This window comes from Dysidea avara, chromosome 11 (genome assembly GCF_963678975.1).
Source record: "Dysidea avara chromosome 11, odDysAvar1.4, whole genome shotgun sequence".
Lineage (NCBI taxonomy): Eukaryota > Metazoa > Porifera > Demospongiae > Dictyoceratida > Dysideidae > Dysidea > Dysidea avara.
This window is the reverse complement of record NC_089282.1, coordinates 25468562-25496150: the sequence shown is the minus strand read 5'-3', so window position 1 is coordinate 25496150 and position 27589 is coordinate 25468562. Positions and strand designations below refer to the sequence as shown.

The 27589-nt window shown below is 38.7% G+C and overlaps 2 protein-coding genes and 4 long non-coding RNA genes across 10 annotated transcripts; 3 read left to right on the top strand and 3 right to left on the bottom strand.

Annotated features, from left to right (window-relative positions):
- Positions 1-8: 8 nt before the first annotated feature.
- Positions 9-5180, top strand: LOC136238733 (DNA (cytosine-5)-methyltransferase 1-like). 2 transcript variants are annotated; one of them, XM_066029306.1, is made up of 11 exons: positions 9-195; positions 1654-2367; positions 2424-2756; positions 3291-3440; positions 3492-3644; positions 3689-3842; positions 3901-3957; positions 4003-4113; positions 4162-4333; positions 4408-4468; positions 4526-5180. In XM_066029306.1, the coding sequence occupies exons 6-9, from the start codon at positions 3717-3719 to the stop codon at positions 4198-4200; spliced, it is 333 nt and encodes a 110-aa protein (XP_065885378.1). In that variant the 5' UTR covers positions 9-195; positions 1654-2367; positions 2424-2756; positions 3291-3440; positions 3492-3644; positions 3689-3716; the 3' UTR covers positions 4201-4333; positions 4408-4468; positions 4526-5180. The 2 variants fall into 2 exon arrangements, with proteins under 2 accessions (XP_065885378.1, XP_065885377.1); XM_066029305.1 differs by having other exon boundaries at positions 3291-3363; positions 3901-4113.
- Positions 4910-7974, bottom strand: LOC136238734 (uncharacterized). The gene is made up of 3 exons (XR_010693186.1): positions 7852-7974; positions 5542-5658; positions 4910-5139 (listed from the first exon to the last, which is right to left on the bottom strand). It is a non-coding gene; the product is annotated as an uncharacterized lncRNA (long non-coding RNA).
- A 1014-nt stretch (positions 7975-8988) lies between these two features.
- Positions 8989-13291, top strand: LOC136238731 (uncharacterized). Of its 3 annotated transcripts, none has more exons than XR_010693182.1 (5): positions 8989-9090; positions 10902-11099; positions 12756-12870; positions 12918-12946; positions 12992-13291. It is a non-coding gene; the product is annotated as an uncharacterized lncRNA (long non-coding RNA). The 3 variants fall into 3 exon arrangements; XR_010693184.1 differs by having other exon boundaries at positions 10902-11199; XR_010693183.1 differs by lacking the exon at positions 12756-12870.
- A 538-nt stretch (positions 13292-13829) lies between these two features.
- Positions 13830-17734, bottom strand: LOC136238732 (uncharacterized). Its single transcript, XR_010693185.1, has 3 exons — positions 17575-17734; positions 15563-15760; positions 13830-14128 (listed from the first exon to the last, which is right to left on the bottom strand). It is a non-coding gene; the product is annotated as an uncharacterized lncRNA (long non-coding RNA).
- A 106-nt stretch (positions 17735-17840) lies between these two features.
- On the top strand, positions 17841-20368 carry LOC136237796 (uncharacterized). Its single transcript, XM_066028004.1, has 4 exons — positions 17841-17867; positions 18536-18716; positions 19180-19385; positions 19454-20368. Exons 1-4 carry the CDS (start codon positions 17841-17843, stop codon positions 20366-20368), a joined length of 1329 nt encoding a protein of 442 aa, XP_065884076.1.
- Positions 20369-24027: 3659 nt separating this feature from the next.
- LOC136239429 (uncharacterized) lies at positions 24028-27402 on the bottom strand. Of its 2 annotated transcripts, XR_010693465.1 has the most exons (7): positions 27119-27402; positions 26940-27026; positions 26014-26115; positions 25255-25411; positions 25114-25204; positions 24253-24421; positions 24028-24186 (listed from the first exon to the last, which is right to left on the bottom strand). It is a non-coding gene; the product is annotated as an uncharacterized lncRNA (long non-coding RNA). The 2 variants fall into 2 exon arrangements; XR_010693464.1 differs by having other exon boundaries at positions 26940-27399.
- Positions 27403-27589: the final 187 nt, after the last annotated feature.

The following is a 27589-nucleotide window of genomic DNA, read 5'->3' as shown; positions in this document are numbered from 1 at the left end:
ATACTGTTTTGGCGCATACCTTTAGTGTTGCGGGGTTCATCCGTAGAAATGTACCGGTGGAGTGATGGTCTGGCTAGTTCTGGGCCTAACTATTACACAGGATTTGTAACGAATCTAGAGGAGACTTTGGAAGCTCACAAGCAACAGACCAAGAGCTGTTTTGGTACGAGGTCGTCTGTTAACAAGAAGCTTGATGTGGGTTTATTTTAAATAGCTAGCTCTTGCTATTGTATCTAGTGCTTATATTATCTCATTAGCTGTACAGCGTATGTGGTAGTCTCTTAAAATTAAACAGAAATTGTATAGCCTTCCATGCACAGTATCATAGGTGTCTTGAGCCAATGTAGCTAAAAATTATTCAGACAAACTGTGACCTATAGCTACAGCTACTGGAAATGTCAGTAAAACTGTATGCCAGACAAAGTCTTTACTTTACGGAAGTCATGGTTTCAAAACATGCATGCATGATGCACTTTCAAATGGAACTAGCCATGAAATGCATAATGTGATATTTCCTGGACATATTTTGCATGGAGTATTTAATTGTAAAATTGTATCAAGCAATATGTATCAGTAATATTAAGAGCTCATAAGCGCCTTCAAAGGAACGTGATACTAGTGATTCCAACATTTTACTAATTACTTAAACCTCAGTCCTTGTAGGGCATTCATCCTATATTCACTGCTACTCAGTGGTTTATTACATCATCACCTTCAAGCTGTTAATTTTCAAGGGAAGCCATGATGAGTCTAAGTACTTGTGTGCTATATTTGTAAACTAAAAGAGCCTGAACAACTCAAAGCGGTAAACTAAGTAACCACATATTTTGTAAGCTCCTCTGTGCTGTAGAGGACCAGAAACAAAGCTATGTTGAAATCATTCTTTTAATTATCCTACCAGTATTACTGACACTCTATGGCTACATATTAACTGCTAGCACCTGTTAACATAACCAAGCGCAACCCTGCCCTCTATATAAGGACATGTTTCATTAACAAAAGATAGAACACAACTATATCCTGAGTGTTATGCTCCTTTGCGCCTTACAGCACTTATGAGCTCCTGGTAATATATATGGGTCAAGTACTGTTTTATTAATGGCATGTACCACTATGTACACAGGGGAAATTCTTGGGTATATTCATAGACAGACAGCGCCGTCCTTTAGTGAATTCATTGCCAGTTAATTTCATTGTTGCAACCAATGCTACTAATTATTGCAATCAGTCTGACAGACATGCACCACTTACCACTCAACAGTCTTTCTCTGATGATTTTTCAGATGCATGGATCCCTGTTACTAATGTGTGTTTTATAAACTGAAGCTAAATAAATAATCAACTGTAGTTAGCATTAATTTTGGTGTTGCCAAATGCAGCTATTCACCCCTGCCAAAGTTTCCCTCTATACAGTATACTGCAACCTGTTACTACCCTTCTTCATTACTTGAAATCGTACCTAAACTTTGACAAAATGTTTAGCTATAAAGATGCTAATCTGAGTAATTGGCGGGTTAAACTTTGGCAGATTTGTAGCAAATTGCCGAAAGTTTCCCCCCGCCAAAGTTTCCCTCTATACAGTATTATACTTTTGATCACTGGCCTTTTCATAGTTTCTGTAATAATTATATAGGATCACATTTATTTTGACAGGAATCCGCACAAATATTTTGGGAACACACTATATCAATGGACAAAAAGTAGAGCATATCGTGATAGAGATTTCCATGCAGCTGTTAACGCCAATAATGGTACTGAAGCTTTGAACAACGTGTTGAAATATAATTACCTTCCTCACAACAAGAATATGACATTGTCTGCTCTCATTGTAGAGAAGTTTCTTCCTGATAGCTATCAGAAGTATCTATTCTTGAATTACAAGCAAAGTGACATGTATCGTACTTACAAAAGATTTGTGCCCAGTTACCTACAAGGAAGACCTCGATCTGTTATTTTGATTGCTTAGAAAGACGCTCTAAAGCCTTAAAGTATATTTCCTCAGATGTAACTGTGCTTGATGAAACAACAGGCAAGTTTGAAGTTAAAGGTTCCAGTGAAAAACACCATACTGTTTTCTTTGAGGATCCTTCATGCACTTGTCGTGACTGGACAGGATGGAACTTACCATGCAAGCACTTCTTTTGCATATTTGAACTTTATCCACAGTGGAACTGGGATCGTCTACCTGACTGATACACCAAGAGTGCATACTTAAGCACTGACCAAGCTGCACTGAGCAACTACTTTTCTCCCAGTGTAGATCAAGACGCTGCACTTCATGACAGTAATGTTGATGGTAGCAATGATGACATCAATGAACTACCTCCTCCAATGGATGGTTATAATGAAGAGATACCAGCAAAAAAGGTATGTATCATATAAAATTCATTATATATTTTACTAGGATTCTGCATCATTTACAGACCTATCCCCGTAAAGCAAGAGGGAGAGCGTGCTAGAATTGGTTTAAAAGCCCTGGAAACTTTGACATATTGTTGTGTTAATCCAGATGACTTACATGAAGTAGGAAATAAGATACAAGATATAATCACCTTTTTAAAGGAGAAGCTTCCCAGCTGTGGAGGTTTGATTATTAGGCCAGAGCTAAGGAACACTGTAAGGAAGCAAGCAAGAATGCAAGCACTCAAAGTATGCCAGAAATATCAAAGCTACCATTGTGGAGTAGACGTGGTCCAGCAGCAAAAGATTGGCGGTATCGCAATAGGGTTGGGATCAAGGTAGACAGTCTTAGAAAGGTACATGTTTTGTTGTAAGGTAAATTGGATCTGTTGCATTGCTGCTTTCCAACTGGGGCTTTTTCAATGCAAAAGTACTTGCTAATACTCCACCAATGCATATACAGTGTATGGAACCTGATTACTGTTAAAATAACAAACACCTACTAATTATTATACTGTAGCACATGGTGGTTTCCGCTATAACGTAAAAGTGTGTTAGTAACCTCTGTACATGCAAAGACAGATTCCAATGCACTTCATTGTAACAACTAATGGAGAACTTACAAATTACTAGCTTGTTTATAATTTACAAACTTACAGTCAACATGTACTTTAATCATTTATACTAATAGCTTACAGGGTCATTATACTGAATTTGCTGGCTGGCCACTCTGATGCCAGCTGGAGATCTGGAGATCTGTATTATCATTTTTTTTCTGTTTTAGCATTTGAATTTCAATTTGCTAAAATGCATGTTACAGTGCATGTTACCTCGGGACAAATTGGACACTACTGGGTGTGTATATGTATCGATAACTTTTCTTCTTCTAGGCAGCTGCAGCTGAACAGATTTTGAAGGATGCAACCAACAGCTTAAGGTTGAAAGTTGATAACAAAGGGGAAGGTAAACAACTTGTCTATTACTGATGTATGACTATACCGTACCCAATACAAAAGTACCACCCAAACTAATATCAAGTGGTATGCTCATGTGTTTACGGTGATTGCGTGTACACACATACATTCATGCAGCAAAAATAACAGGAATGAAGAGAAAGCAGTGCAGAGACTGTGATGGATGCCAGGCCACAAATTGTGGAGAGTGTACCAACTGTTTAGATAAGAAGATATTTGGTGGCCCTGGCATCAAAAAGCAGTGTTGCATGCACCGCTGCTGTTTGACAGGTACTAAATTAGTACTAGATTATTGTACATACTTTATATACCAGCAACTATCACAGAGAATATTGTCCAGCAATGAGAATGTATTGTACATACTTTATATACCAGCAACTATCACAGAGAATATTGTCCAGCAATGAGAATGTTGAGAAGGAGACAGATGCACATCATGTGGATGATACAGTAGGAGACACTGAGAATGTATGTGATGTCATTGTTATGCACAAACACACATCTGTGTTTTTGCATATATGGATAGTGGGTGGATGTTACGAAACAAGATTGGTATGTACTAAGTAAGAAGCAGAAAGAAAAAGTTTGCCAATGTAAACAGATGGATGATAATTTATGTACGTACAAGGTTTACAAGATATGGAGCAATGCACAGAAGAAAACACTGACAGTACTACCTAGTGGGCTCTCCTTAAATGATGTCTGGTCACTATTTTCAACTCACTGGCTCACAGACAAGGTTGTAAATATTAGTTTTCAGTATGTGACTATTTTGTTATTCTCACAGGTGATCACAACGTTTTTACAAAAAGTGTTCAAATGTTAGTATGCAATGCAAATCCATCTGAAGGTATTTAGAAGCACTTGTTTAGGATACGAGAAGAACATTTGTCGCATCGACCTTCTTATGCAACAGCCTGAATCGACATTCTGAAGTAACAAGAAGGTGGTACCAAAAGGTATACTAATAATATTTTTGATAATAATTTAATTAAGGGTCTTCTAATGCATTTTTTTGTATGACTTGCTGTAGGTTAATTTCCAGGAGTACAATGTGTGCTTGTTTCCAGTTCATGTATCACTGGATACTTCTGGTATGCCTATAGAGTACCACTATAACATACAATTAACAAAGATTTAATACCAAATAGGCCTTGCATATTGCTGACAAGGAGCTCTTAGTGTATGATTCACTTGGTCGTACATAGAGAAGCACTGAAAGGATGGATTTTGGAAAGGAAAGAAATAATAACAGAATGGGATGATGTGAATGTTAGATACGTACCTCAGTTCAAGTTAAAGTACTGTACACTGCAATAACAGTACTTACTTAGCTGTTTTGTTAGAAGTGCCACGACAGCAAAATGGTCATGACTGTGGTATATTTTTATGTGTAGTAAGTGAATATTTGGTTACATGATGTATATGACATTATTATTTTGTTTTCTCTATAGTATGCCCTACATGAAATGTTGGGGATTAAGACTTACAACTGTAATGCGGTAAGTTGATATCTTTATTATAGTAATAGCAAGATAGTGATGAAGTTAAACACTTTTCTTAGGGTAACTTAAAATCATATTAGAGAATGGATGGCATGGATGCTGTTTAATACACATTGACAATGAACACTGTATACAACACATGGAATATAGTATGTACATGTGTATATTAACTCTATTCTTGTACGAAGCCCATCTTTGAGTTTTGGACACACATCATATGTATCTTCACAGTAGTGTTTTTTAAATACTTGATGGGATTTCTGTAAATAAAAACCATGTTTCAATCACCAGTGCAAAAACTTCACAAGTAAATGACTTAGCCCTGGAGACTTTTACAAATTATAAAAATTCACATCTCTTGCAAGCAGGCTGCAGTCCACACACACACATTGACAAAAAAATCCCTGAACAGTGTTGTATACAAACCTCACAAACAATTATACTTGCATGCACTATGCTTATGTCTACTGAGCTACAAGGACTTATAATATAGTACCTCATTAAAAAGTCAGACCAGGAGCCCCATTAATGGACTAGAAATTGACCAATGCTAACCCTTGACAATTTTGTAATACGAATACCAATATGTACGTAACTTTGTCTGACAATACCAGCCTTATAGCTTTTCCAGATATAACTTCCCAACCCTTTAATGAACCTACTTGAAACTTAGCCACACTATTGTGGTGACTACTCTACACTGGTCACTGGATGAGGTACTCTTCTTATCATATAGACGCCATCCACACAAATTATCAGACGACAAACAAGACCTGCAGCTACATAATATGTACAAAATAAAAATTAAGACACATGATATTGTACTGCAGAGTATATATGACCTGCTGAGTGATAACATGACCTGTTTGCATAGTTTTGTTTTTGAGATAAACGCCATTGAAATACATTGGGTAAAAAACGTGTGCTTTTTACACACGTTTTATTCGCTTCAGTAAACGGTGAAAGAAGACCTGAATTGAGAATTCTGATATAGAAGTGCCTCTGCAATCAATCCAGTCACCATGGAAAATATGAATGATTCCTACTTACAAATGTACTGTAGGGAAACCATGCACCACGCTATCGCGAATCGACACCTTGGACTATCATCAGCAAAAAGAAATGGGACACAAAGGAGGACATAAGTCCATGATGCGTGCATTGTATGTACTGTGGTATGCCAAAAGGCACGTCTTAGGATGAAGCGATGCCGAAAAGTGAGAAAACCAAGTTCATAGCCTTAGCTGTTATCAAGTTACGCTTGCCTGAAGGCAGGTGGTACAAAATTCCATTGAATTATCTTTTTTAATCTCATAACAATCATTGGAGACATTTAGGGTAGTACTGAAGGCACTTTTGGGTTTGGTTATAGCTAACCAATAGTGCCTAGGTACTAGCATGGCATTGTGAAGCTGGTTTTTGGGTGATATTGTTGGCCAGAAAAACCCAAACCTCAAAAATTAATATAGGGATCCAAGCGATAAAAAGTAGTGAAACGGGATCAATGATGGTATTACAACATAGCTCTGTGAGAAAATCCCTACATTGGCATGTTATAACAATTATTTTCTTCAATGCCAAAGTAGGTATTTTCCCACAGAGCTTTGTTGCAATACCATCAATTCATCTCCTTTTTCACAACTTTTTTATCGCTTGGATCCCTACTTCATTTTCAAATTAATAATCTTTAAATGTACTACTTTTTATAGCTACAGCTATAGTCTGTTCACATTTACCTGAGTCCTCATTTCTTGTTAGGAACTCTTGTTGCATGGGCCAGCTGCCCAAAGATTATGCAAGGGCTATAAACTGACCCAGGTTTAAAGTACTTCACAGGATAAGTTATCATTTGTCAAAACATGAAGGCTATAAGACTGGTTTTGTCACATACAAGTTTTATTTACTCTTGCAAGTACTAATTCAACTCTAGTGTCTATAATACATATTTCCGTGCCTGTAAATTCTCCAGTTATAGTACCCTGCACATTTGGCTGCATGGATTGCAAGGCTATATCACATGTTTCTGTGCCTGGCTATTGATAAGTATTTCAAACCTTCTGCTGTTACTTTAGTTTTACGTCAAACCATTTTTCAAATGCTAAACTTTAACATAAAGCATATACTACAATGCAATATATCTCATGTGATTTATATTATACTCGGCCAACATTGCACATAATTTTTCCTAGAGTATTAGTTTTACCCTTCTTGCCAAGAGTGCTAATCAATGGTAGGCTAAAATCGCTGGACTATGGGAGAAAAAAATTATGTACAATATTGGCTGAGTATGGGAGACAGTGTGTCACTAACAGGCATTCACGTCCGACTCCTATATACCCTACTACTGTATATACGTAACCATAGAAAGGCATAATGTGATGCATACAACACCAGAACATAACATCAATTGTAAGCATACCTAACAATGTAGCTAGAAACTACTCAAGCATCACTGTCACAATGAACTAATACATGCCATCATAGTTTAGAGGCATTTTCACTAGGCCATATTCATGAATGGGAATATGCACGTGATTACCACTGACAATATTTAGAATCCAGTATTTTAATAGCTTCTTGTACATCATAAACCACAACACCTTGTCAGTATGTCATACACGTATATGAATACACTTTCTATAGGACATATAAGAGTAGGATATCCTACTCAGAACATAATATAGTAACTCTTGTTGCTAACTTTCCTTGAGGTAGCTGTGGGGATCGAGTCTGGGGACTTGTCTTTACCAGAGAAGTGCTACTGCATTTGTATTAATTGAACACATCACTTAGCAACTTTGATCACAACCCAATTAATACATGCATTGATAAATGGTACAATTTGTTGGGATGTGTGGGGATTTACACCACCATTCAGTAAATGGGAAATGTAATTTTCAATGTCACAAGCCCCCAACTCAAGTGGTTGTATTGGGATTAGATCTAGTACGTTATTAAACTATAAAACTCACGTGAACAGATCATCTTGTCACAAAGTGAAAACATCAGATCCACTATATAGATTTGCGATAGTAGCTAGCAGTAGCCAGGGCCATAGATAGCCACACTGTAAAAAGAACAAACGAGCGCAAGTATAGTAAGAAACGCGCAGTGCCTTACAGTCGTATTAGTGTTGGGCGATATATCGATATTATATTGTATCGTTTGATTTTTTGCTGATATCGAAAAGTATCGATATATTTTTCAGAATCCGATATTTCGATACGATACATCACGTGATCTGAATTTAATTTTAAAATGCATTTTAGCTTATTTAATTGTTAATTGTAGCTTTCCATTACCTTCAGCAATTTTCAAATCACTATTACTCTTGTGTATGTGGGCGGGGAATCTCCATTGTGCTGTAGCTACCTACTATCAAATTATGTAAGAAAACTGGCAATTTACATGAACAAATAATGTTACAATATCGTATCGAAAAGTATCAATATCGGTCAATTTTAGTCAATATCGTATCGATATCGTATCGTTCTGAAAATCCTGATATCGCCCATCACTAAGTCGTATGCTTTGCGTCATTTCCGGACCTCAGATCGTGTGAAAATAGAAAACCCCATTATCTTAAGCTGTATGGTATGGACGTATAGTCCAAAGGTACATGTTGCGTTAGTAGGTCCATACGCTCCCTTGATTCCCTTCTTTTGTATCTTATAAATGTGACTAACGAAATAAGCTGTATATAGTAAGAAGAGCCTAACCCTAAAGGTGAAGAAGAAACCAAAGCTGAACTCTATTAAACCCTAACGCTAACAGTGACACTACTAGACGCTTCCCCTAAAGTCTACTACTCGCGGCAACTACTGGACGCATCCCCTAAAGTCGACTACTCGCGGCAACTACTAGATGCGTGCCCTAAAGTCGAAGAGAGAGAGCAACAACTACAGTAGGAAGTCTGGATGCTTTTGAGCTTAATATTACGTAAGGGTTATGAAAGGTGGTGAAAAGAGTAAAACCCTAGGTGGGTTGGGTTAGGTGGGTCCATACGAACGCTAGATTAGTGTACGGTAGGGGGATACGGAATAGGGTAACGCTATATTCACCCAACTTGATGTGGCGCCTCAAAATAATAACGCACTTTGTAAGCGCTTAGTCATTAGAGTGCTTTAATACACTACGCTGCAGCGCTGGATGTCAGGGGGGTGTATTATCTATGATTCCAGCATAGACTACTTCGGACTTCGCTAGAGATGGTAAGCAGGGTATACCAACATATATGACAGTAGTTTCGTGAGTTGCTAGATACACTACACTGTAAACCAGAAAGTAAAATACGAGTGGGAGGGGGGGGGGAGGAATGCAAGGTGCTGACCCGTAGTAATATGGTAGATCTGTAGCTACAGTCAAAGGCTAAGGCTGCTAAGTTTGTGCTACAGTCAAGGATGAAGTCTGAAACCCACAATTGAAAAGTGCTTACTTGAAGTTCCACATTGGGGAAAATTTTGACTGGACAATAGTCTGATGGCAGTTGCAGATATTCCTGTGTCTATGTGACACCCCTGTTAGGAAATGTTCATAGCTTTATAAAGTGTGTATGCTAGAATGCAACCTTGCTTATACAATGGAGCGTAACTACTAACTCACTATTACAATGTAGTCTTTGTATGGGAAGCAGTGACCAAACTGAGGCATATACTTCATGACCTCATTAATAAGACCATCACATTGTAGTGATTGCACTGTAGGTCCAGAAGGTAGCTAAGATGCACATTAGCAAGACCCCGTAATTGCATCCTGGTGGTTCCCGATACAAGGAACTAGGGCTGAAACGATCATGGATTTTTAGTATTCGAGTACTCTCTAGCATTAATGATCGAGTAATCGTGAATACTTACCATACCTATATTGAAGCATATCATATGCAGTTTAAAGCTTTTAAGTAACAGCGATGATAAATACGCTGTATTAAAATACCCAGTAAATGTTCCTGACAACCAAAATGCTTCAATCAAACTCCACACCATCACTGCCAGATAACAAATGCATCATGTGAGCTCATTAATATTGGATCACACGATCTCAACGAGTACTCCAATACCAATTTTACTATCCGAATTCTAATATCCTTAATTAGTACCCATTTATTTATTTTAGCCATACAATGAACTGTGCAACTACCTTCTTCATACAACATGCATTATATGTGGAGCATTGCAAATGCAAGTAAAGTGTACGTATATAGTACACTACAATTTCCTTACATCAAATTAAGCAAGAGTTTGTAATATAATTATACTGAGGAGAGTATTCTACTCTCGTATACACCTGTAGAAAGACATATCACGATGGTACTGTGTCTTTTTGTAATTAATATTGATTGTACGCATGCCAGCTATGTCACTAGCAACTAAACTAACTCAAGCTCCTCAGTGTTTCTCACCAAGCTACAAGTGTACCTTCTTGTCATGGGTTTAGACAATTGCTTATATATAGGCATTTGTTGCTTGACCATTCACAGCTGTCTTGAGCGAGACAGTACTTTATGGGTTCTTGTATGTCACAAACCACACTTACTGTAGTCGTTACATCATCACTTTAAAATATGCTCTTCTACAGGGGTATATGAGAGTAGGACACTCCTCAATAATTATGTTATAAACTCTTGCATTACGTAAGTCACTTACCGTATATTAAAAGAAGCAAAGTATGACTATGTGAGGTGGTCTTATTGTGGTCATGAAGTACACCTTAGCTACAGTATGTTTGGAACCAGCATGGTCACTATAATTTGTGTGTGTGTGTGTGTGCTTAGCGGTTTTGAGGTCGTTGTGGAACTTTGGATTCCACGACCTCTCTGTGTGAGACCTGGACAGTCCTCCTGTGGGTTACTAGTCCTGTCCCAGGAGGATTTTCCTGCACAAGGCTCAAGTGTCTGAGGTGCACAGGCATCCCAGTGCTGGCTCACTGGGCGGCAATAGCTGTGTTAGTACGGCTGCCAAAGACTTTGCTTTTTTTGCTTTTTGTGTGTGCATCTATGTATATGTACAAATTTATTTTCTTATAGAATAATTTCTTTGGTGACCAAGTTGTCACAGATGGTAACGTACTCAATATGGAGTCCCCACAATTCATCACACTACAATGGACCAGAGATGGGACAGTACTCAGTAAGACTGGAACACTCTAAGGGTCTGTGCTACTGGATCATACTGCTGTGCTGTGAATGGTATCATTGTCCATTGTGCTCATATTGATGTGCAAGGTGAGTAGTGTAACGAAATCATTCCAAGGGTCTTAAAGTTACGTAGTCTTGTCTGGAGAACGACAGTTATCATACAGCAATACAGATATAGTTAAGAAAAGTGACAGTTTAGTATAACACCTATGCCTCCTTGTAATCTATCCTACTGTAATACTCTTTGGTGTGAAAAAGTTTAGCCCCTTTAACTTTATTGTATTTGTGGGAAAACCATTGATCTACGCACATGAATAGATTGCGAGATACACAATTTCAAAAGTTTCAACTTGTGATGGCCAAAAGCTCTGAATTTGAAATTTTAACCATGGATGCAGCCAATCATAGTGTTTAGTTCACGGCCAGTTAGCTACTGACATAGTCATAATTTTGTGATTTTGAGCTGAAGTATTCACAATGGTATTATCTGTAACACAAACATATCTCTATGGGGTGGTATATGAATAGAATATATGGCCAAGTGTGTCATATAGACTGGTCTGGTCTCAAGCCCAACTGTGCCACTGAAAGTGAAAGAAAAGTATGTATAAAACAACTGGGCAACTGTGCAATGGTGTCTATGTTTCTAGCCTCGTGTTCCAGCTGGCCAGTAGCAGTTCAAGGTGTCAGATCATTTCTAGCTCATAAAAAGCAGCCTGAGCAAATCAGTGGCAGCATTTCTGTGGTGTACATAGTGTATTGCAAGGTGAAAATTGAACTTCAGTGGTGTGTGCATAGATCAACTATTGGGTTAATGTATTTGCTCTATTGAATATACGTACAGTAGGACCCCAAACTCCCAGGAATGGGGACCACTTTGTATTCAGATGACTACAATAGTCCACATTTGTTGTGTGAAAAGTCTATATTACTTAATGCATCCTGCAGCAGTGAAAATCTTCCCCCTTGAAATTTTGGATGGTACAATCTCCCCCTAGAAAAAAACCTTCAATACAGTAACACAAATTATGTACAGCATTTCAATCTTATCTGGACAATACTGTACAGTGGCCTCAGTTATTCAAAAACCACCTGGGTGCCCTTAACTAGGAAATTTTTCATGGATAGCTGCCAATCCACAAAATTTTCCCCCTTGAAAATAACTAGTGATGTGCAATATATCGATAATATTGCATATCACGATAAATTTCTATATCGTGAATTATGATAAAATTATATCGTGATGCATAACGATGCACCACTTTTTACACAAAGTTTACTGATAATGATATTTAAGACAGTACAGCAGAGTTTATAGAGACTTCCAGGAATTTTGTAGAATTCTATTGTTACTTTTCACATAGGTTCAAGTGCTAAAATCTCATTGTAGTAATTTATCACCATGCCTTCATGCAGATTATTATATCATGATAATTTATCGTATCGTGATAAAAAAGTTTGCAATAATCATGATAGGTGATATACAAAATATTCGCACAACACTAATAATAACCCACTATACTGTATGGTTAAATGGTTACCACATGATATGGTTTGTGAATTGCTGAATGTTACTTGCTGTCACCAAAAATAGACAACTGTTTATTCAACCTATCTGTTTTATTGTATTCTTTTGATATGTAAATACGTACTTCACATACGTTGCACATGTGTGTGTGTGTGTGTGTTCAGTACTGTACGAGTGAAATATTAGTGTATTAGTGACATTTGAACTAATTTTAGTATTCTCCTTGATGAAAGAACAATATTGTATCAGACATGAAGTACAATACTGAATAACACTCTGGTGATGCATTCACCGCCAATGTGAAAAAGTTATGCATCCCAATCAGTAAAAGTACAGTTGAATTTGCTATGTATAGTTTACTGTAAATCTGTTTATAGGTGACAAGCCTGTGGATCAGCTACCTAAGGTTAGCCTAGAATACATTGGTTTAGCTGTTAGATTTTTCCAACAGCAATTACTAGTGACTATTCTTCACAAATTCTTAAGTGAAGCTGACAGGAGAGTTGTAGCTATGAAGCCTGATGGCAATTGTTGTTATAGGACTGTCCACTCCTTACCAACTATTTGAGAACACCCGACACAACATGATCCATCCACTAAGTGAGTCAAAATCGGATCTACAATACCCAGTGTTTCCAGAACTACATCAATTTATTCCTTGCTAAAACCCAATGACTTTGAATTTGTACTATGAAAACTGTCAATAGTCGTTTTGATGTCATCATATCATTCAAAAGTGGCAACAACACAACTGTACTGTAAGATGATCAGAGTGAATTGATTGACTCAACTGATTAGAGCAAGGAATTCACTGGTTGACAAGTTTCACCATGTACTTTAAAATATAACTACATATTGATATCATAGCTGAAATATTTTGCAAATCGTCACCCTCAAAAATTTTGAGGGGGGAAATTTTTGCTTCTGTAGGATGCAGTAATGCTATTTTGTGAAGTTCGAGGGGGGAAATTTTCGTGGATAGGCAGGATAGCTGCCGATCCACAAATTCGTAAAAATTTCCCCCCTCAGAAAAACACTGTATGGTATTTTCTAAAATCCTTATTTACCAGATCGAGGTATGGCATGTAAGTACTGGAACCTTTACTTCTAAGTGCCTGAGTTCATCACTAAATAGTCTTTGTGGCAACTAAAACTGAATAATAACCAATTGCTACACATCGGGTTGGGTTGTATACCCAATACAGAGAAACCTCATTAGTAGTGTAATCTGTAGGACACAAAATAAGCTCCTTATTGAGATTTTTGGACAAACCAACAGCTATGTATGTGATCAAAATTTGGTCATGTTGGTGCATTTATACATTCAGACTGTTAAAAATATAGCAACTTAAATTTCAGTTCATTGTACGTACACATGTATATAGGACTTTACAGTCTTGAGGTAGCGGTACGCAGTGGCTAGTAGAGTACAGATTTACTGATGTATGTAGCAGTCCCTGTAGTATGACTTCTTATGTTGTCTCTTAATGGATGGAGTACAAAGTAGCAGTGTACGTAACACCAGTTCTCAAAGTTCTCCTTAATTATCAGCTATTGATTCAACTCCATCAAGCTCATAACATCTTTGCTGTGATAAAAAAGTAAAGAATTACAGTAAAAATTCACCCACAGTTTGACGTACGTAGCGATGTAAACAGAGTAAAAATAAAACGGTTATGTTGTTACGGTTGTGACATTCAATACATGATGACATTGACATACCATATATGTAGCACTAATATTTGACAATGGAAAGTTTGACATATTGGATGATTGAGCGTGTTGAACAAAAATAATCAAAGTAGTCAAAATTTCGGATGTTAAACTTTCACACTATAGGGCAGATTGCATAATGAATTTAGATATGACACTGGAAATAAAAATGCCTCAGTATGGAGTACAAAAACATGAAGTATTTATACCCTCATAGGATTTGCTGAAATGCAAATAAGCACAAAAGATTATCAGGCTTAGGTTCAATACTTCTTGTGATTTTGTATGAACTGTGGTCGTGTATATATGCACGTGAGATATTATTGTAATGAAATAGCCTAAGCTTTCATCCCTGCATGCTGTGAAGACAATCATGTGTGCAGTTTGACGCATGAATTGGGTAATCACCAGTGTCCAGATAAACCATACATGCAGGTATACACAACCACACTACACATTTCATACAAAATTGTATGGGGTTAAATAAATTACAATGAAACCTGTTTAATCGTATTGACAAATATGTGTCATTTGTGTACAAAGATACCATGACTGTATCCCCTCTCCCAGAGTGCTGTTCTTCACCCCTGACATGAGTAGTCAGGCCTTCATTTAGAAAATGACTTAAGGGAGGGAAAAATACAGTTTTGTCAGAATAAGGGGGGGAAGGGGTGGAAATATAGGGGGGCTAAGCTCCCCCATATCTCACAATACAGATGCATTATGAACAGCAAAAGCGACATTACAACGAATAAAATTATAGCTGAACTTATGTTTAAACTATGCCTAATCCAAGACACATTGACTTGCTCGACCAAAACTTCCATAATCAAGTGCCCTTCGCATCATGTGACGTCATAGTTTAGTACCTGCTCCACAGATGGCATGGCGAAAAGGCAAACATCTTTCGGATGGGTAAAAGATGGAATATCAAAGACAGCTAGAGTAAGTGAAAACTTGCCACCAAATTCAATCTCAGAGTACTAATTTCTCAAAATTTCCTGGGAGGACATGCCCCCAGATCCCCCTGGATAGCTTGTGCTTTGCACTACGCCAAGTTGTGAAGTCATTTCTACCAGTGTGCTCCCCCCTAGCAAAATCCTATAGATCCGCCTCTGGAGCCCCCCCCCCCCCCCCCCCCCCCCTACTTTTTGATAGCTGTCTCTGCCCCTGGGGAGGGGGGGCAATACTGTAAACATCTGTGTGCATACTTTTATGGGCATGGCAGCTAGGAGTAGGAAAAATATTTGCATTTTAGACTCTTATATGTACACTGCTACTGAGGTACTTGTGAAGTTACACTACTCACCTTGCACATCAATATGAGCACAATGGACAATGATACCATTCACAGCACAGCAGTATGATCCAGTAGCACAGACCCTTAGAGTGTTCCAGTCTTACTGAGTACTGTCCCATCTCTGGTCCATTGTAGTGTGATGAATTGTGGGGACTCCATATTGAGTACGTTACCATCTGTGACAACTTGGTCACCAAAGAAATTATTCTATAAGAAAATAAATTTGTACATATACATAGATGCACACACAAAAAGCAAAAAAAGCAAAGTCTTTGGCAGCCGTACTAACACAGCTATTGCCGCCCAGTGAGCCAGCACTGGGATGCCTGTGCACCTCAGACACTTGAGCCTTGTGCAGGAAAATCCTCCTGGGACAGGACTAGTAACCCACAGGAGGACTGTCCAGGTCTCACACAGAGAGGTCGTGGAATCCAAAGTTCCACAACGACCTCAAAACCGCTAAGCACACACACACACACACAAATTATAGTGACCATGCTGGTTCCAAACATACTGTAGCTAAGGTGTACTTCATGACCACAATAAGACCACCTCACATAGTCATACTTTGCTTCTTTTAATATACGGTAAGTGACTTACGTAATGCAAGAGTTTATAACATAATTATTGAGGAGTGTCCTACTCTCATATACCCCTGTAGAAGAGCATATTTTAAAGTGATGATGTAACGACTACAGTAAGTGTGGTTTGTGACATACAAGAACCCATAAAGTACTGTCTCGCTCAAGACAGCTGTGAATGGTCAAGCAACAAATGCCTATATATAAGCAATTGTCTAAACCCATGACAAGAAGGTACACTTGTAGCTTGGTGAGAAACACTGAGGAGCTTGAGTTAGTTTAGTTGCTAGTGACATTGCTGGCATGCGTACAATCAATATTAATTACAAAAAGACACAGTACCATCGTGATATGTCTTTCTACAGGTGTATACGAGAGTAGAATACTCTCCTCAGTATAATTATATTACAAACTCTTGCTTAATTTGATGTAAGGAAATTGTAGTGTACTATATACGTACACTTTACTTGCATTTGCAATGCTCCACATATAATGCATGTTGTATGAAGAAGGTAGTTGCACAGTTCATTGTATGGCTAAAATAAATAAATGGGTACTAATTAAGGATATTAGAATTCGGATAGTAAAATTGGTATTGGAGTACTCGTTGAGATCATGTGATCCAATATTAATGAGCTCACATGATGGATTTGTTATCTGGCAGTGACGGTGTGGAGTTTGATTGAAGCATTTTGGTTGTCAGGAACATTTACTGGGTATTTTAATACAGCGTATTTATCATCGCTGTTACTTAAAAGCTTTAAACTGCATATGATATGCTTCAATATAGGTATGGTAAGTATTCATGATTACTTGATCATTAATGCTAGAGAGTACTCGAATACTAAAAATCCATGATCGTTTCAGCCCTAGTTCCTTGTATCGGGAACCACCAGGATGCAATTACGGGGTCTTGCTAATGTGCATCTTAGCTACCTTCTGGACCTACAGTGCAATCACTACAATGTGATGGTCTTATTAATGAGGTCATGAAGTATATGCCTCAGTTTGGTCACTGCTTCCCATACAAAGACTACATTGTAATAGTGAGTTAGTAGTTACGCTCCATTGTATAAGCAAGGTTGCATTCTAGCATACACACTTTATAAAGCTATGAACATTTCCTAACAGGGGTGTCACATAGACACAGGAATATCTGCAACTGCCATCAGACTATTGTCCAGTCAAAATTTTCCCCAATGTGGAACTTCAAGTAAGCACTTTTCAATTGTGGGTTTCAGACTTCATCCTTGACTGTAGCACAAACTTAGCAGCCTTAGCCTTTGACTGTAGCTACAGATCTACCATATTACTACGGGTCAGCACCTTGCATTCCTCCCCCCCCCCCCCTCCCACTCGTATTTTACTTTCTGGTTTACAGTGTAGTGTATCTAGCAACTCACGAAACTACTGTCATATATGTTGGTATACCCTACTTACCATCTCTAGCGAAGTCCGAAGTAGTCTATGCTGGAATCATAGATAATACACCCCCCTGACATCCAGCGCTGCAGCGTAGTGTATTAAAGGAGCACTCTAATGACTAAGCGCTTACAAAGTGCGTTATTATTTTGAGGCGCCACATCAAGTTGGGTGAATATAGCGTTACCCATACGGAATAGTTGGGTACCGGTATACTAAGTTTTGTGTTGTTTTTCAGTGCACCGTAGCCTAGCACCTAGCAATCTGCCTAGATCGCGAGAGGTATGGGGGCCCGGCTGATCTCTTCTTGTGTGAGTAGCTACGTGTTGTGTACTTGGCCTTGTAAGTGATAGGGGTTATTGTAAGCACACCAAGGGCCTGAAGGTAACACGTTCCTGTATCCTTGGTATCAGCATAGATTATCGAGATGGTATCAGACCTTGTCCTTTTGTGTGTGCCCGCCCTCCTACTGAAAGAGCGAGACGAGGAGCGATTTGACAAGCTATAGGACCAAATTGTGTACTTATTTATCCCACTAAGTAGGGACCTACAGAAATTCTACTGAAGCCTGACTAAAATATACAGAAGAACCCCTCAAAAAGCACACCCTAAAATGTGGACACTTTGATAATCCAAGGGGGTGGCACTCCAGTATATCCTGTACTCTGATCTTCGTCCTCGGTCAAAACTAAAGTCAAGCAAGACGTATGCAGTAGGTCAAAAGACAAGCTTTGTTTGTAAAGTGTATACCACAATTGATAATTTAAGAGTTATAATTTTGCAAAAAATTGGTCAAGAGTCAAGTGTGGATTTTAGTGTAAGTCAAGGCTTATTTTTCTATTTTTACTGAAGACGAAGATCGGAGTACGGGTATATTGGAGTGCCACCCCCTTGTAACCTTTAAGTTACAGTAATTTTTCATAATCCCAAGTGCATCAGTGTACACATATCAAGACTACATGCTAGCTAAAACACCAAGCATGATTTTGAGGTGACTGATGTTGGCAATTATGACGGTGCCGAAGACAATGATGGCAAATTCGATTACAATGAAGAAGTGAAGCATAGACCGCCCACCAAGAAGGCACCAAATGATTGTAAGAAGCCTCCAAGTCCAAATGGCAATAACGTTGGTGAGCGCACTACACTAGTGCCACAAGGTGAGTAGTTGAAGTTGGATGTACAGTTTCTGTATGGTTTAGCTTGAACGATGTGCGGATTAAGCCATTACATCTACTGTTGCTGCTGCAATTAATTTTGCCTTGTATTTTTATAGGAGATGTAAATGCTGCACAGAACCATTTGGTACACCTCTCTAGAAGTAAGGAGGAATGGCGTGGAAATTATTGTTGTGTGCCACTTTGCCGAAATTCTAGTGCCCAAAATGCACGCAGAGAGGAGCTAGGATTGCCTAGAGTTTCTTTTCATAGCTTTCCAGATGTGAACACGGAAAAAGGGAAACAATGGATAGCAAAAATACGCCGAGACACAGGTTTAGCTTTTACTATTAACAGTACACTAAAATTTGTTCACAACACTTGACTGCTGATGACTTTGTAACCTCACCTGTGCCTGGATACTCTCCAGTGAGATCCCGTTTGAAAGCATCTGCTGTTCCAACAGTTTTTTCGTGGAATGCAAAGAAACAACATGAAACTGTGACATCTAAAATAGCCTCCTTAGCCATTCAGCGTAAAGACTATCAGTTGTTAGATACAGGTGGAAGTTCAGATGTCCTGAGCATCAATGAGGATGTTGATTCCTTTCATGTGGAAGATTCTTTTGAACCAGTTAATCTTTTGGATGAAGTTGACCATTTGAGGGAAAAAGTTCTCAGTTACAAGCTGAACTTGAATTGGCAAAGGATGTCGCCACAAAGTCACTTTTTCGCCTACAGAACATCAAAGATAATGATGAAGATGTGAAATACTATACAGGATTTCCAGATTACGCTACTCTCTTAGCTTTCTTTGAAGTGCTTTTAGAATCAGATGCAACTGTTATGCGTCAGTGGGATGGCAAGAACTGTAAGAGTAACTATGATGATGAAAGCAAACATAGACGGCATTGCAAGTTGCCATTACTTGAACAATTTTTTCTGACTTTAGTGAGACTACGTATTGGGCTTTTTGAATATGATTTATCTAAAAGATTTGATATATCACAGGCCACAGTCTCAAGAATAACAGCCACATGGATCAATTTGTTGTACCGTACTCTGAAAGGGATTGAAACATTCCCTCCTTGGCACATAGTCAAGAAGTACATGCCAGAGTCATTCAAGAAACAATATCCAGATACTAGAGTGATTATAGATGCGACTGAGTTTTATGTTGAGCGTCCATCATCACTACTATCACAGTGCAGTACATTTTCTGCTTCCAAAAACAATAACACAGTTAAAGTTCTTATAGGGATCACTCCAAGTGGTGTCATTTCTTTCGTCTCCAAATGCTATGAAGGATCTATTTCTGATAGAAAGTTGGTTGGAGTTAGTGGTCTTTTGGAAAAACTGGAACCAGGGGACCAAATCATGGCTGATAAGGGTTTTCAGATCCAAGACCTGCTTGCACCACTTGGAGTACAATTAACTATACCTCCTTTTCTGGCAAGTAAAGCACAAATGGCAGCTAGTGATGTGATTGTAACTAAGAAAATTGCCAATCTACGAGTACACGTGGAAAGGGCAATTGGACGTGTAAGAGTTTCAATTTTAATGAACATAATTCCAGCCACCATGTGGGATTCAATCAATGAAGTTGTTTATGTTTGCTGCATGATAACCAACTTCAGCCCACCCTTAGTTAGTTAACATTGCTTTTACTTGTTACGTTTTAAAAGAAATTGTACATAATATGTCCAGTGAATCATAAATTATTACATTGTAACTTTAACACAGAAATATTTACATTATTATTAATCACACACTGTAGAATTGTAATCATTCTGTCCATTGTATATAATTAAAAGTGGTTGTGGGTTCAAAGTGCTCCATTGGTTACACAATTCATCTGTTGCCAGTGGAATGAAAATTCCTTCCCTCATCTTGGGCATTACTGGTGGAGGTGTACAGACAAACTTTCGTGCAAAGGTACAAGTCTGGTCACTTGTAGCAGTTAAAACAACTATGTCTCTCTGCATGCCAATGGCAAGTAAGCGAAGTTCAATATCACCTCCCCAAGTCGTAGTTAGAGGGATCTCTTGACATTTTTGTAACCACTGAACAACAGTTAGTCCGCTTTCTTTGCGAACATCAGGATACTTCCACATAATAGACTGAGCCACCTTTCTAAGGCGTTGGCAAATACCTCCATCACCATCACTAACTCGGGATATCAGCCCAGCCTGGTGAGCAATTGAATGGTACAGGCAGTTTCCGTTGCCTTTTACCACATGTTGTTTGACATCCATGCACTGCAAAGCAGCCTGTAATGAAAGCGAGTTGGTCTTGGTTGATCCTAAAATTTGCACGTCACCAGTTGTACTACACTTTCCAGGGTCCGATGTGGAATTCTGTGATGAAAGTTTACTGGGACAAGGTAAGAGTTTACATGGTGGCAACACAATTTTGCTAGGTGCAGGTTTATCCATATTTATTGCATCTTTTACCATCACTTGACAAGCTTGCTTTACTGAAGGCTTGATGATCATATAAGGTATATCAGCTGGCAGAAACTTTTCAAAGTAGAATAGTTTAGCAATCTGTAAAGCTTTCATCATAAAAGCAGCATTGTACCAAATCCGCTGAACAAAAACCTGTTTAGGGCACCAGACAACAAAATCACTCCACTTAAAGTTTCCAACATGCATCTGTGTTTGGATTTGGTAAAAATAAGTATGCAATTCAGATAAGCACATCACTCCTTTCTGTTCCACCAAGCAAAATACTGAAACTTTTCTGCAAGCATCTGTTATTGTCATCTTGCCACAAACATAGGGGCATTTGACTTCTAAACAGCCTGTTTTGTGTTCATTCTGACTGGGATCAGTCACTATGCCATCTGGGCTTGCTGCAAGCCAAGATTCAAACTCATCTACTATCAAGCCACACTTGGTTACCAGGACATTTACTCCTTGACTACGCTGGTACTGCACATATGAAGAGATAGCATCTTTTTCATGTTGTTTTCCATAAGAAATTGCTGCAGTGTTAATTTGTGCTGGGTAAAGCTTTTTTCGTATAAATGCTTCACATGTGGTGGTGCTTTTTCTATGGCACATTTCTTTCATGATTGAAACAGTGATTCGTAATTTTCTTGCGTTAAACCAGAGTTCTGAATCTGACTGCAATCTAGTAGCAGCTTCAAGGTCTTTTCTTTGCTCTAAATTTAAAACAACATGGCTTCTGTATAGCACATCGGTGAGATGTGGTGGAACCACTGATTCTTTCTCTTCTATATCATTTGCATCACTCCTTTGATGGGTATAACAGTGATCATGCTTCACATGAACCACTTGAGCTGCTAAATCATCTTGAAACTTCTTCTGTGCAGCAGCCCGTGCAACTCTTTCTTTTTTTACTTGATCAAAATGACTTTCCAGTGGTGGTGGTTCATCATCAAAAAGTTGTAAGAAACAAGAAGACCCATATTTCATTAGGAGAGACCTTGCTTGAGTTGTCTTTTTTCTTTCAGCTGGTGTCTTTGCCACTTGAACTGCATTATTAACAGATAAAATCTTATTTTGCTCAATGGCAAATAACCGTTCCTTTAGAATCCTTACTTTATTTGGGTCAATAATCCTTCTAGACAGTGGTCGACAATCCCATTTATTTACGTGATGTATCTTGAGTCGCTTTTGTACTCCATATTCCTCTTTTGAAAGACACACATCATCTATTGGCCTGGGTTCAACGTTCCTTTTTCTTGGCTGGTTCCACACTTGTAGTCGCTCTGTACAACCTCTTTGTTCATCCTCTTGGAGACCACAGTGTATATAGTCCTCTAAACAGTACAGAGTGGCTGTCACATGATTGCAACATCCTGAGAGACCAGCTGGGCAAGCACAGCAAGCAGTAACAACATGAGCAGAGGACTCATCGATAACAATAGCCACATGATATATCCGGTCTTTCCTCATTGATGGCAATACTGTTGCTGAAATACAAACATAACCAAAAGCACTTGGCACTGGGTGGTACTTGATGTTCTGTACATGACCATCTTTGTAAAATCGATATGCCTTGTCCAGTGTTCTGGTATACTCCACAGGAACGTAAACATAATCAGATTGCACTGCTGGTTGCTCATCAGGACTTGGAATTAATTTTGATTTGTCCTGTTTACAGTTAGTTGATATAATTTCTGCCCGTTTGTCTGCAATTCCCTCTAAACAGCTGACTCGTCTAAGCAACACCTTACGATCAACTAAGAAATCATAAATTGTGCTAAAGGTAATTTTTGGAATCTTGTATAATCTACTTGTCCACAATGTATCTGGTACAGAATGAAGCAACCTTGACGGCAAGGACTGAGGATCATCAACAGCAGCAGCTAGCTTTTTTCGACTGTTTGCCCTTTGTCAGGATCAACCAGGTGCTGGTCCCATCCATAATTGATATAGCATTGCACCCTTGTAAAATAGAAAAGAGATTTATAATACAATATTTGTAAAGGAAACATTGGATACTTTAGCTATTACTTGTCTGAAATATATTTCGTACAAGAACTGGCCTGAGGTTGCATATACACAGTCTAGACACTGATTCTGGAAAAAGCATGCTATTTACTACTGACCTCTCAATAAGATCTGATTTCTTCCCTGAAATTGGAGCACCACGGCAAACCAGCCACCTTTTCAGCTGCACCACAGTCAGTTGGTTCGGTGACTTTCCATTAAGTGAGGCACCAGGAATATCAGTCTCAGTCAACATCAAAATATCGCCATTCAGAGGCTTGTTACAATCATTTGGTGCCTTCTTGGTGGGCGGTCTATGTTTCACTTCTTCATTGCAACCGAATTCGCCGTCATAGTTTTCGGCACCGTCAGTCGAAACGCAACCGCCGTTTTAGTTGCAAGCGCCTCAAGATGCAGCATAAAAATTATTTTCTGCGCTAATATTTACCCCTTGTTTGCACCGCCATAGTAAATACACCATGCGTTATACGGCTTTGCCATTTGTTAAGTACTTAGCCCCAACAAATAGCTATCTCACGATCTATTTATTTATTTATTTATTATTATTGATTAGCAAAACCCATTGGGTAAATCGCTAATGTACAAAAACAAAATTTTAGTGTCTATGCATTTTGCAAACAGTTCTTGAAAGTAAGTACAGCTGCGTGCACAAAAGAGCAAGAAGGCGTCGAAGTAGCGTGAATGAACTCGGTGAGTCGTGGATAGGTTAACTTTACTTGCAGTACAATTTTGTTTGGGCCTATGCTTGGCTAAATAAATAGCATGAAGTACTTGAGTAAGGGTAGAACTAAATAATTACGTAGCAAAAATTTTGTTCCAACGCATACAAGTTGCTGTAGTTTAGCTACAAATGCATCTAGTAAAAAAACCAAATATTACACACCAAAAATATAATTATTTTGCATACAAGTCTTGTAAAAAATATTTATATGTACTACACAGCAAAATGGTGATCATCTTCACCTGTCTGGTGACTCAAACCTGGACTGTGCCCTGTGTGGAGACAATGGAAGACAAAAGTTAAGGTATGCCACTTGGGGGGAAACGGAGCGTACTTACTTAGAAAAACACCTGGGAGCATCCCTCGATAACAGTGCACTTGTATGCAAGAAGCACTTCCTTGAGGCCAAGAGACACTGCCAAAACAGTGAACACATTCCTTCTTGGAAGAGTAAAGCTAAGTTCGCTGATCAGAGTGGTCTCCCCCTTACTGAGCGATGTAGTAATCCTAAGTGTGAGAACACAGCACCTCAAAGATTAATCAGGCCCATGTTTACAACAAATGACAAACTGGCTGAAATATTCCAAACTGAACATACAGAGGAACCATTTGTCCTCTGTAGACAATGTTATAACAAGGTACATGCCACAATTTGTCCCCCTTCATGCAGCTCTTGTGGAGCTTATCCAAAAACTGGTACCACTTTTAGTCGACACAGCCCAGATGCTGTCAAGATTTCACAGCACTTTTCAAACACTTCTGGTGAAACTGTTACTATTACCCCAAGTGACAATATATGCTTCAATTGCTACAAAACTCATTGCTCTATCATTGAGTCGTTCAAGTCCCAACATGGCAGTGACACAATGCTACAACACTCTATTCATGAATGGGTTAGCAAGAAAACTGATGACAATACAGACAGACTAACTAAAGCCATCCTCGACACTGTCATATATGTTGCCAACAATTTGCTTTTGGGGAAATCTGTGTTATTACCATGGGCTAGCAAAGTATTTCTGCATGCATATGATGCTGAATATACCAGTTGTATAACATCAACACCAAGGGTTTCCATAGTAACAGGGGAAAGCTGTTTATCGTTTTCTGGAAAATGGCTATTACATCAATTGATACTGTATCTTAATTCCTATATGCTGTACAAATGCATGCATATGAAATTTGGTACTATTCTTTACCGTAAGGGTATTGATGTTTTAGTGAGCCTTTCATGGGCCTTATCTGCCCAAAGTACTCCTGAAGAAACTGCGGTCCTCGCACACATTACACCTACCAAACAACAATCAGATAAAGTGACAGTATTGCATGATGCTGCTTACTTGGTGAATGATTTAATCCACGAAGAGATTGACAGACAATCTACTGTTAAAAGCAGTCCTATCTCATTTGACATTGACAGTGAGTTCGAACAAATCAATCCTTTATTGTTGAAGTTCATCAATTCAATAACAGCGACCATCCGTGAGCGAAAGCATCCTGCATTGGGAAAACCAAATGATTCTAGTAAACACCTGAAGAAAGTAAGAATATACAACATTTTGGGCCCTTTACAGTTCTGCACAAATCCCAACCGACCACTACCGATTCATGATCTTATAGCAGATGCGGTCGAGATTTGTGGTGGGTCAAGATAACTGTTAAGAATACTTAACAGACTGGGGTGTACTAGTTTACCCGATACTCATGATCGGTTTGTCACTCAGCATGCTAGTGACCAAAGAACCAAAGGTCTTTGGAATGAATTGTCCCCAGTAGGACAATTCGGGTTCCAACCTATACTTCCCTATGGCGACACTGGCTGCGGTCATGTTGGATCCACCAGATGTGGCAAAGATCAACATACCCTGACATGTATTCTTCTTTACCAGCCCCTGAGCAAAGTGGGTGGATCAAAGATGGCCATGACTACAGCATTGATTGGGAAGCTGCTGATGTGATGGAAAAAATTAAAGGAACTATCAAATTCTTGACAAAAAGCTGCAGCTGTAAGAAGGGGTGTGCTACCAACAATTGTGGCTGTAGAAAAAGATCCAACTATTGTGGACCAGGTTGTGAATGCCAGGCATGTACTAACTTACCTGTCCAGCAACCACAGGAGCTAATAGCTCCCAGAGATTATATCAGCAGTAGTAGTAGTAGTAGTGAAGATGACGATGATGTGACAGAGGATGATCACAACTCTGATGAGGAAATAGAAACGGAAATAGTAACAGACGAGTTTTTATATGATACTCCAATCTAGTTTTGTTTTATATTACATAACTCATTTAGTGCTACCTTTTAATCACTTTTAACTACTTTTATGATGTTAAAATGTAATATTAATATTGTCCTGAAATATATTATACAGTAGCAACAATAATGAACTCTTAATAATAGCTTAGGACAACACAAAATAATATTACTGCATTTCACGTTCTCAAAACCACTAGAGACAGTGAAAGACAATATCTGGAAGGTCCCATTGCTAAGTGCTGCTAGCCTCAAAACTAGCCAAAATCTTTTTACAATGATTACCAGGTAAGGAAATTTAACACAGGCTAGGACAAAATCCAATACACCACTGGATTCGCCTCGTATCAAGGAATCCAATAAACCTAACCGTGTTTCCGTAAACTAAAGTATGCAAAAGTTATTGTGGTTTGTTCACAAGGTGGTGTAATTTTTACCGGAACAGACAAAACTTACACAAATCTGGTAAACCTGAGAGCAGTTTTCATATGAGTGACACAGCAGCACAACATGACGGCATGATGGACAAAGATTTAAGTGATACACTGGTGAACAACTGGAGCAGTAATAGCAGATGTAAATAATTCATTTAAATTAATAGAGGAATGCATATATTCATGCAATATCTGTGTGGCCATAAGGTGTGGGTGGAAATACAGCTTTCAGTGAAGTACAAAATTGTTTGAGACAAGCTATAACTTTCACATTCACATTATAGATAGTTTACACAACAGAGAAACAATAGATACAATCAAACAGTTGTTCTAGTTACCTCTGGTCTAAGATGAGTCAATATTCCAAGACGATGCGTTTCTTTAATATAGGGAAGCGCTTCACCGGATGAAAGCGATGTCAACAACTAGGAGGAAAAGACACAGAAACGGTTTAATACACTTTAAGGTACGCTACAGTCAACTTTCTAACTGACAGAGCACAATACACAACGAGTACTCTTATCTTAAATCCAGGTCGACAAACGCCATTTTCGTACGTACGCGCGCCGCAACCAAGAAACTAAATCGATGCGGTTTTGTTACGGTTGCGCTTCGACTGCCGTCACAATCGCCAATACCAACTGAGCAGCCTCGTGCCTCTCGCGCTGTACAGTAGGAATAAATTAATTCGCTATACCATGGTGCTGTTTTATCTGTAGAAAGAACTCTTAATATCTTCCACTACTACGGAGATATTCTCCAAATCGCTCGAATCTTCCATTAGTTCACGTGTCCCCCTACTAAAGACGCCATGTTTATTTGTGACGTAATAGACGATATGCACACTCTATTACTCGAACGAAAAATGATCAATTAAGCGTAGACGGCGCAAAACTCGACGGTAACTTAAAAGCGGAAGTCCCATACAAAAGTATGGGAAGCAAATGCGGCTCGAGCAATAACTCACCACTCGAGCTAAGGACAGGCC

What these genes read in the sequence shown, in the direction of transcription:
- LOC136238733 (XM_066029305.1), top strand. Translation starts at nt 2,652, where the DNA reads ATGCCAGAAATATCAAAGCTACCATTGTGGAGTAGACGTGGTCCAGCA. An exon ending in AGGTAGACAGTCTTAGAAAG is followed by an intron (nt 2,757 to 3,290) that starts GTACATGTTTTG and finishes TTCTTCTTCTAG; the next exon opens with GCAGCTGCAGCTGAACAGAT. An exon ending in GCACCGCTGCTGTTTGACAG is followed by an intron (nt 3,645 to 3,688) that starts GTACTAAATTAG and finishes TTTATATACCAG; the next exon opens with CAACTATCACAGAGAATATT.
- LOC136237796 (XM_066028004.1), top strand. Translation starts at nt 17,841, where the DNA reads ATGGGGGCCCGGCTGATCTCTTCTTGT. An exon ending in CCCGGCTGATCTCTTCTTGT is followed by an intron (nt 17,868 to 18,535) that starts GTGAGTAGCTAC and finishes TAAAACACCAAG; the next exon opens with CATGATTTTGAGGTGACTGA. An exon ending in TTGACCATTTGAGGGAAAAA is followed by an intron (nt 19,386 to 19,453) that starts GTTCTCAGTTAC and finishes TTTCGCCTACAG; the next exon opens with AACATCAAAGATAATGATGA.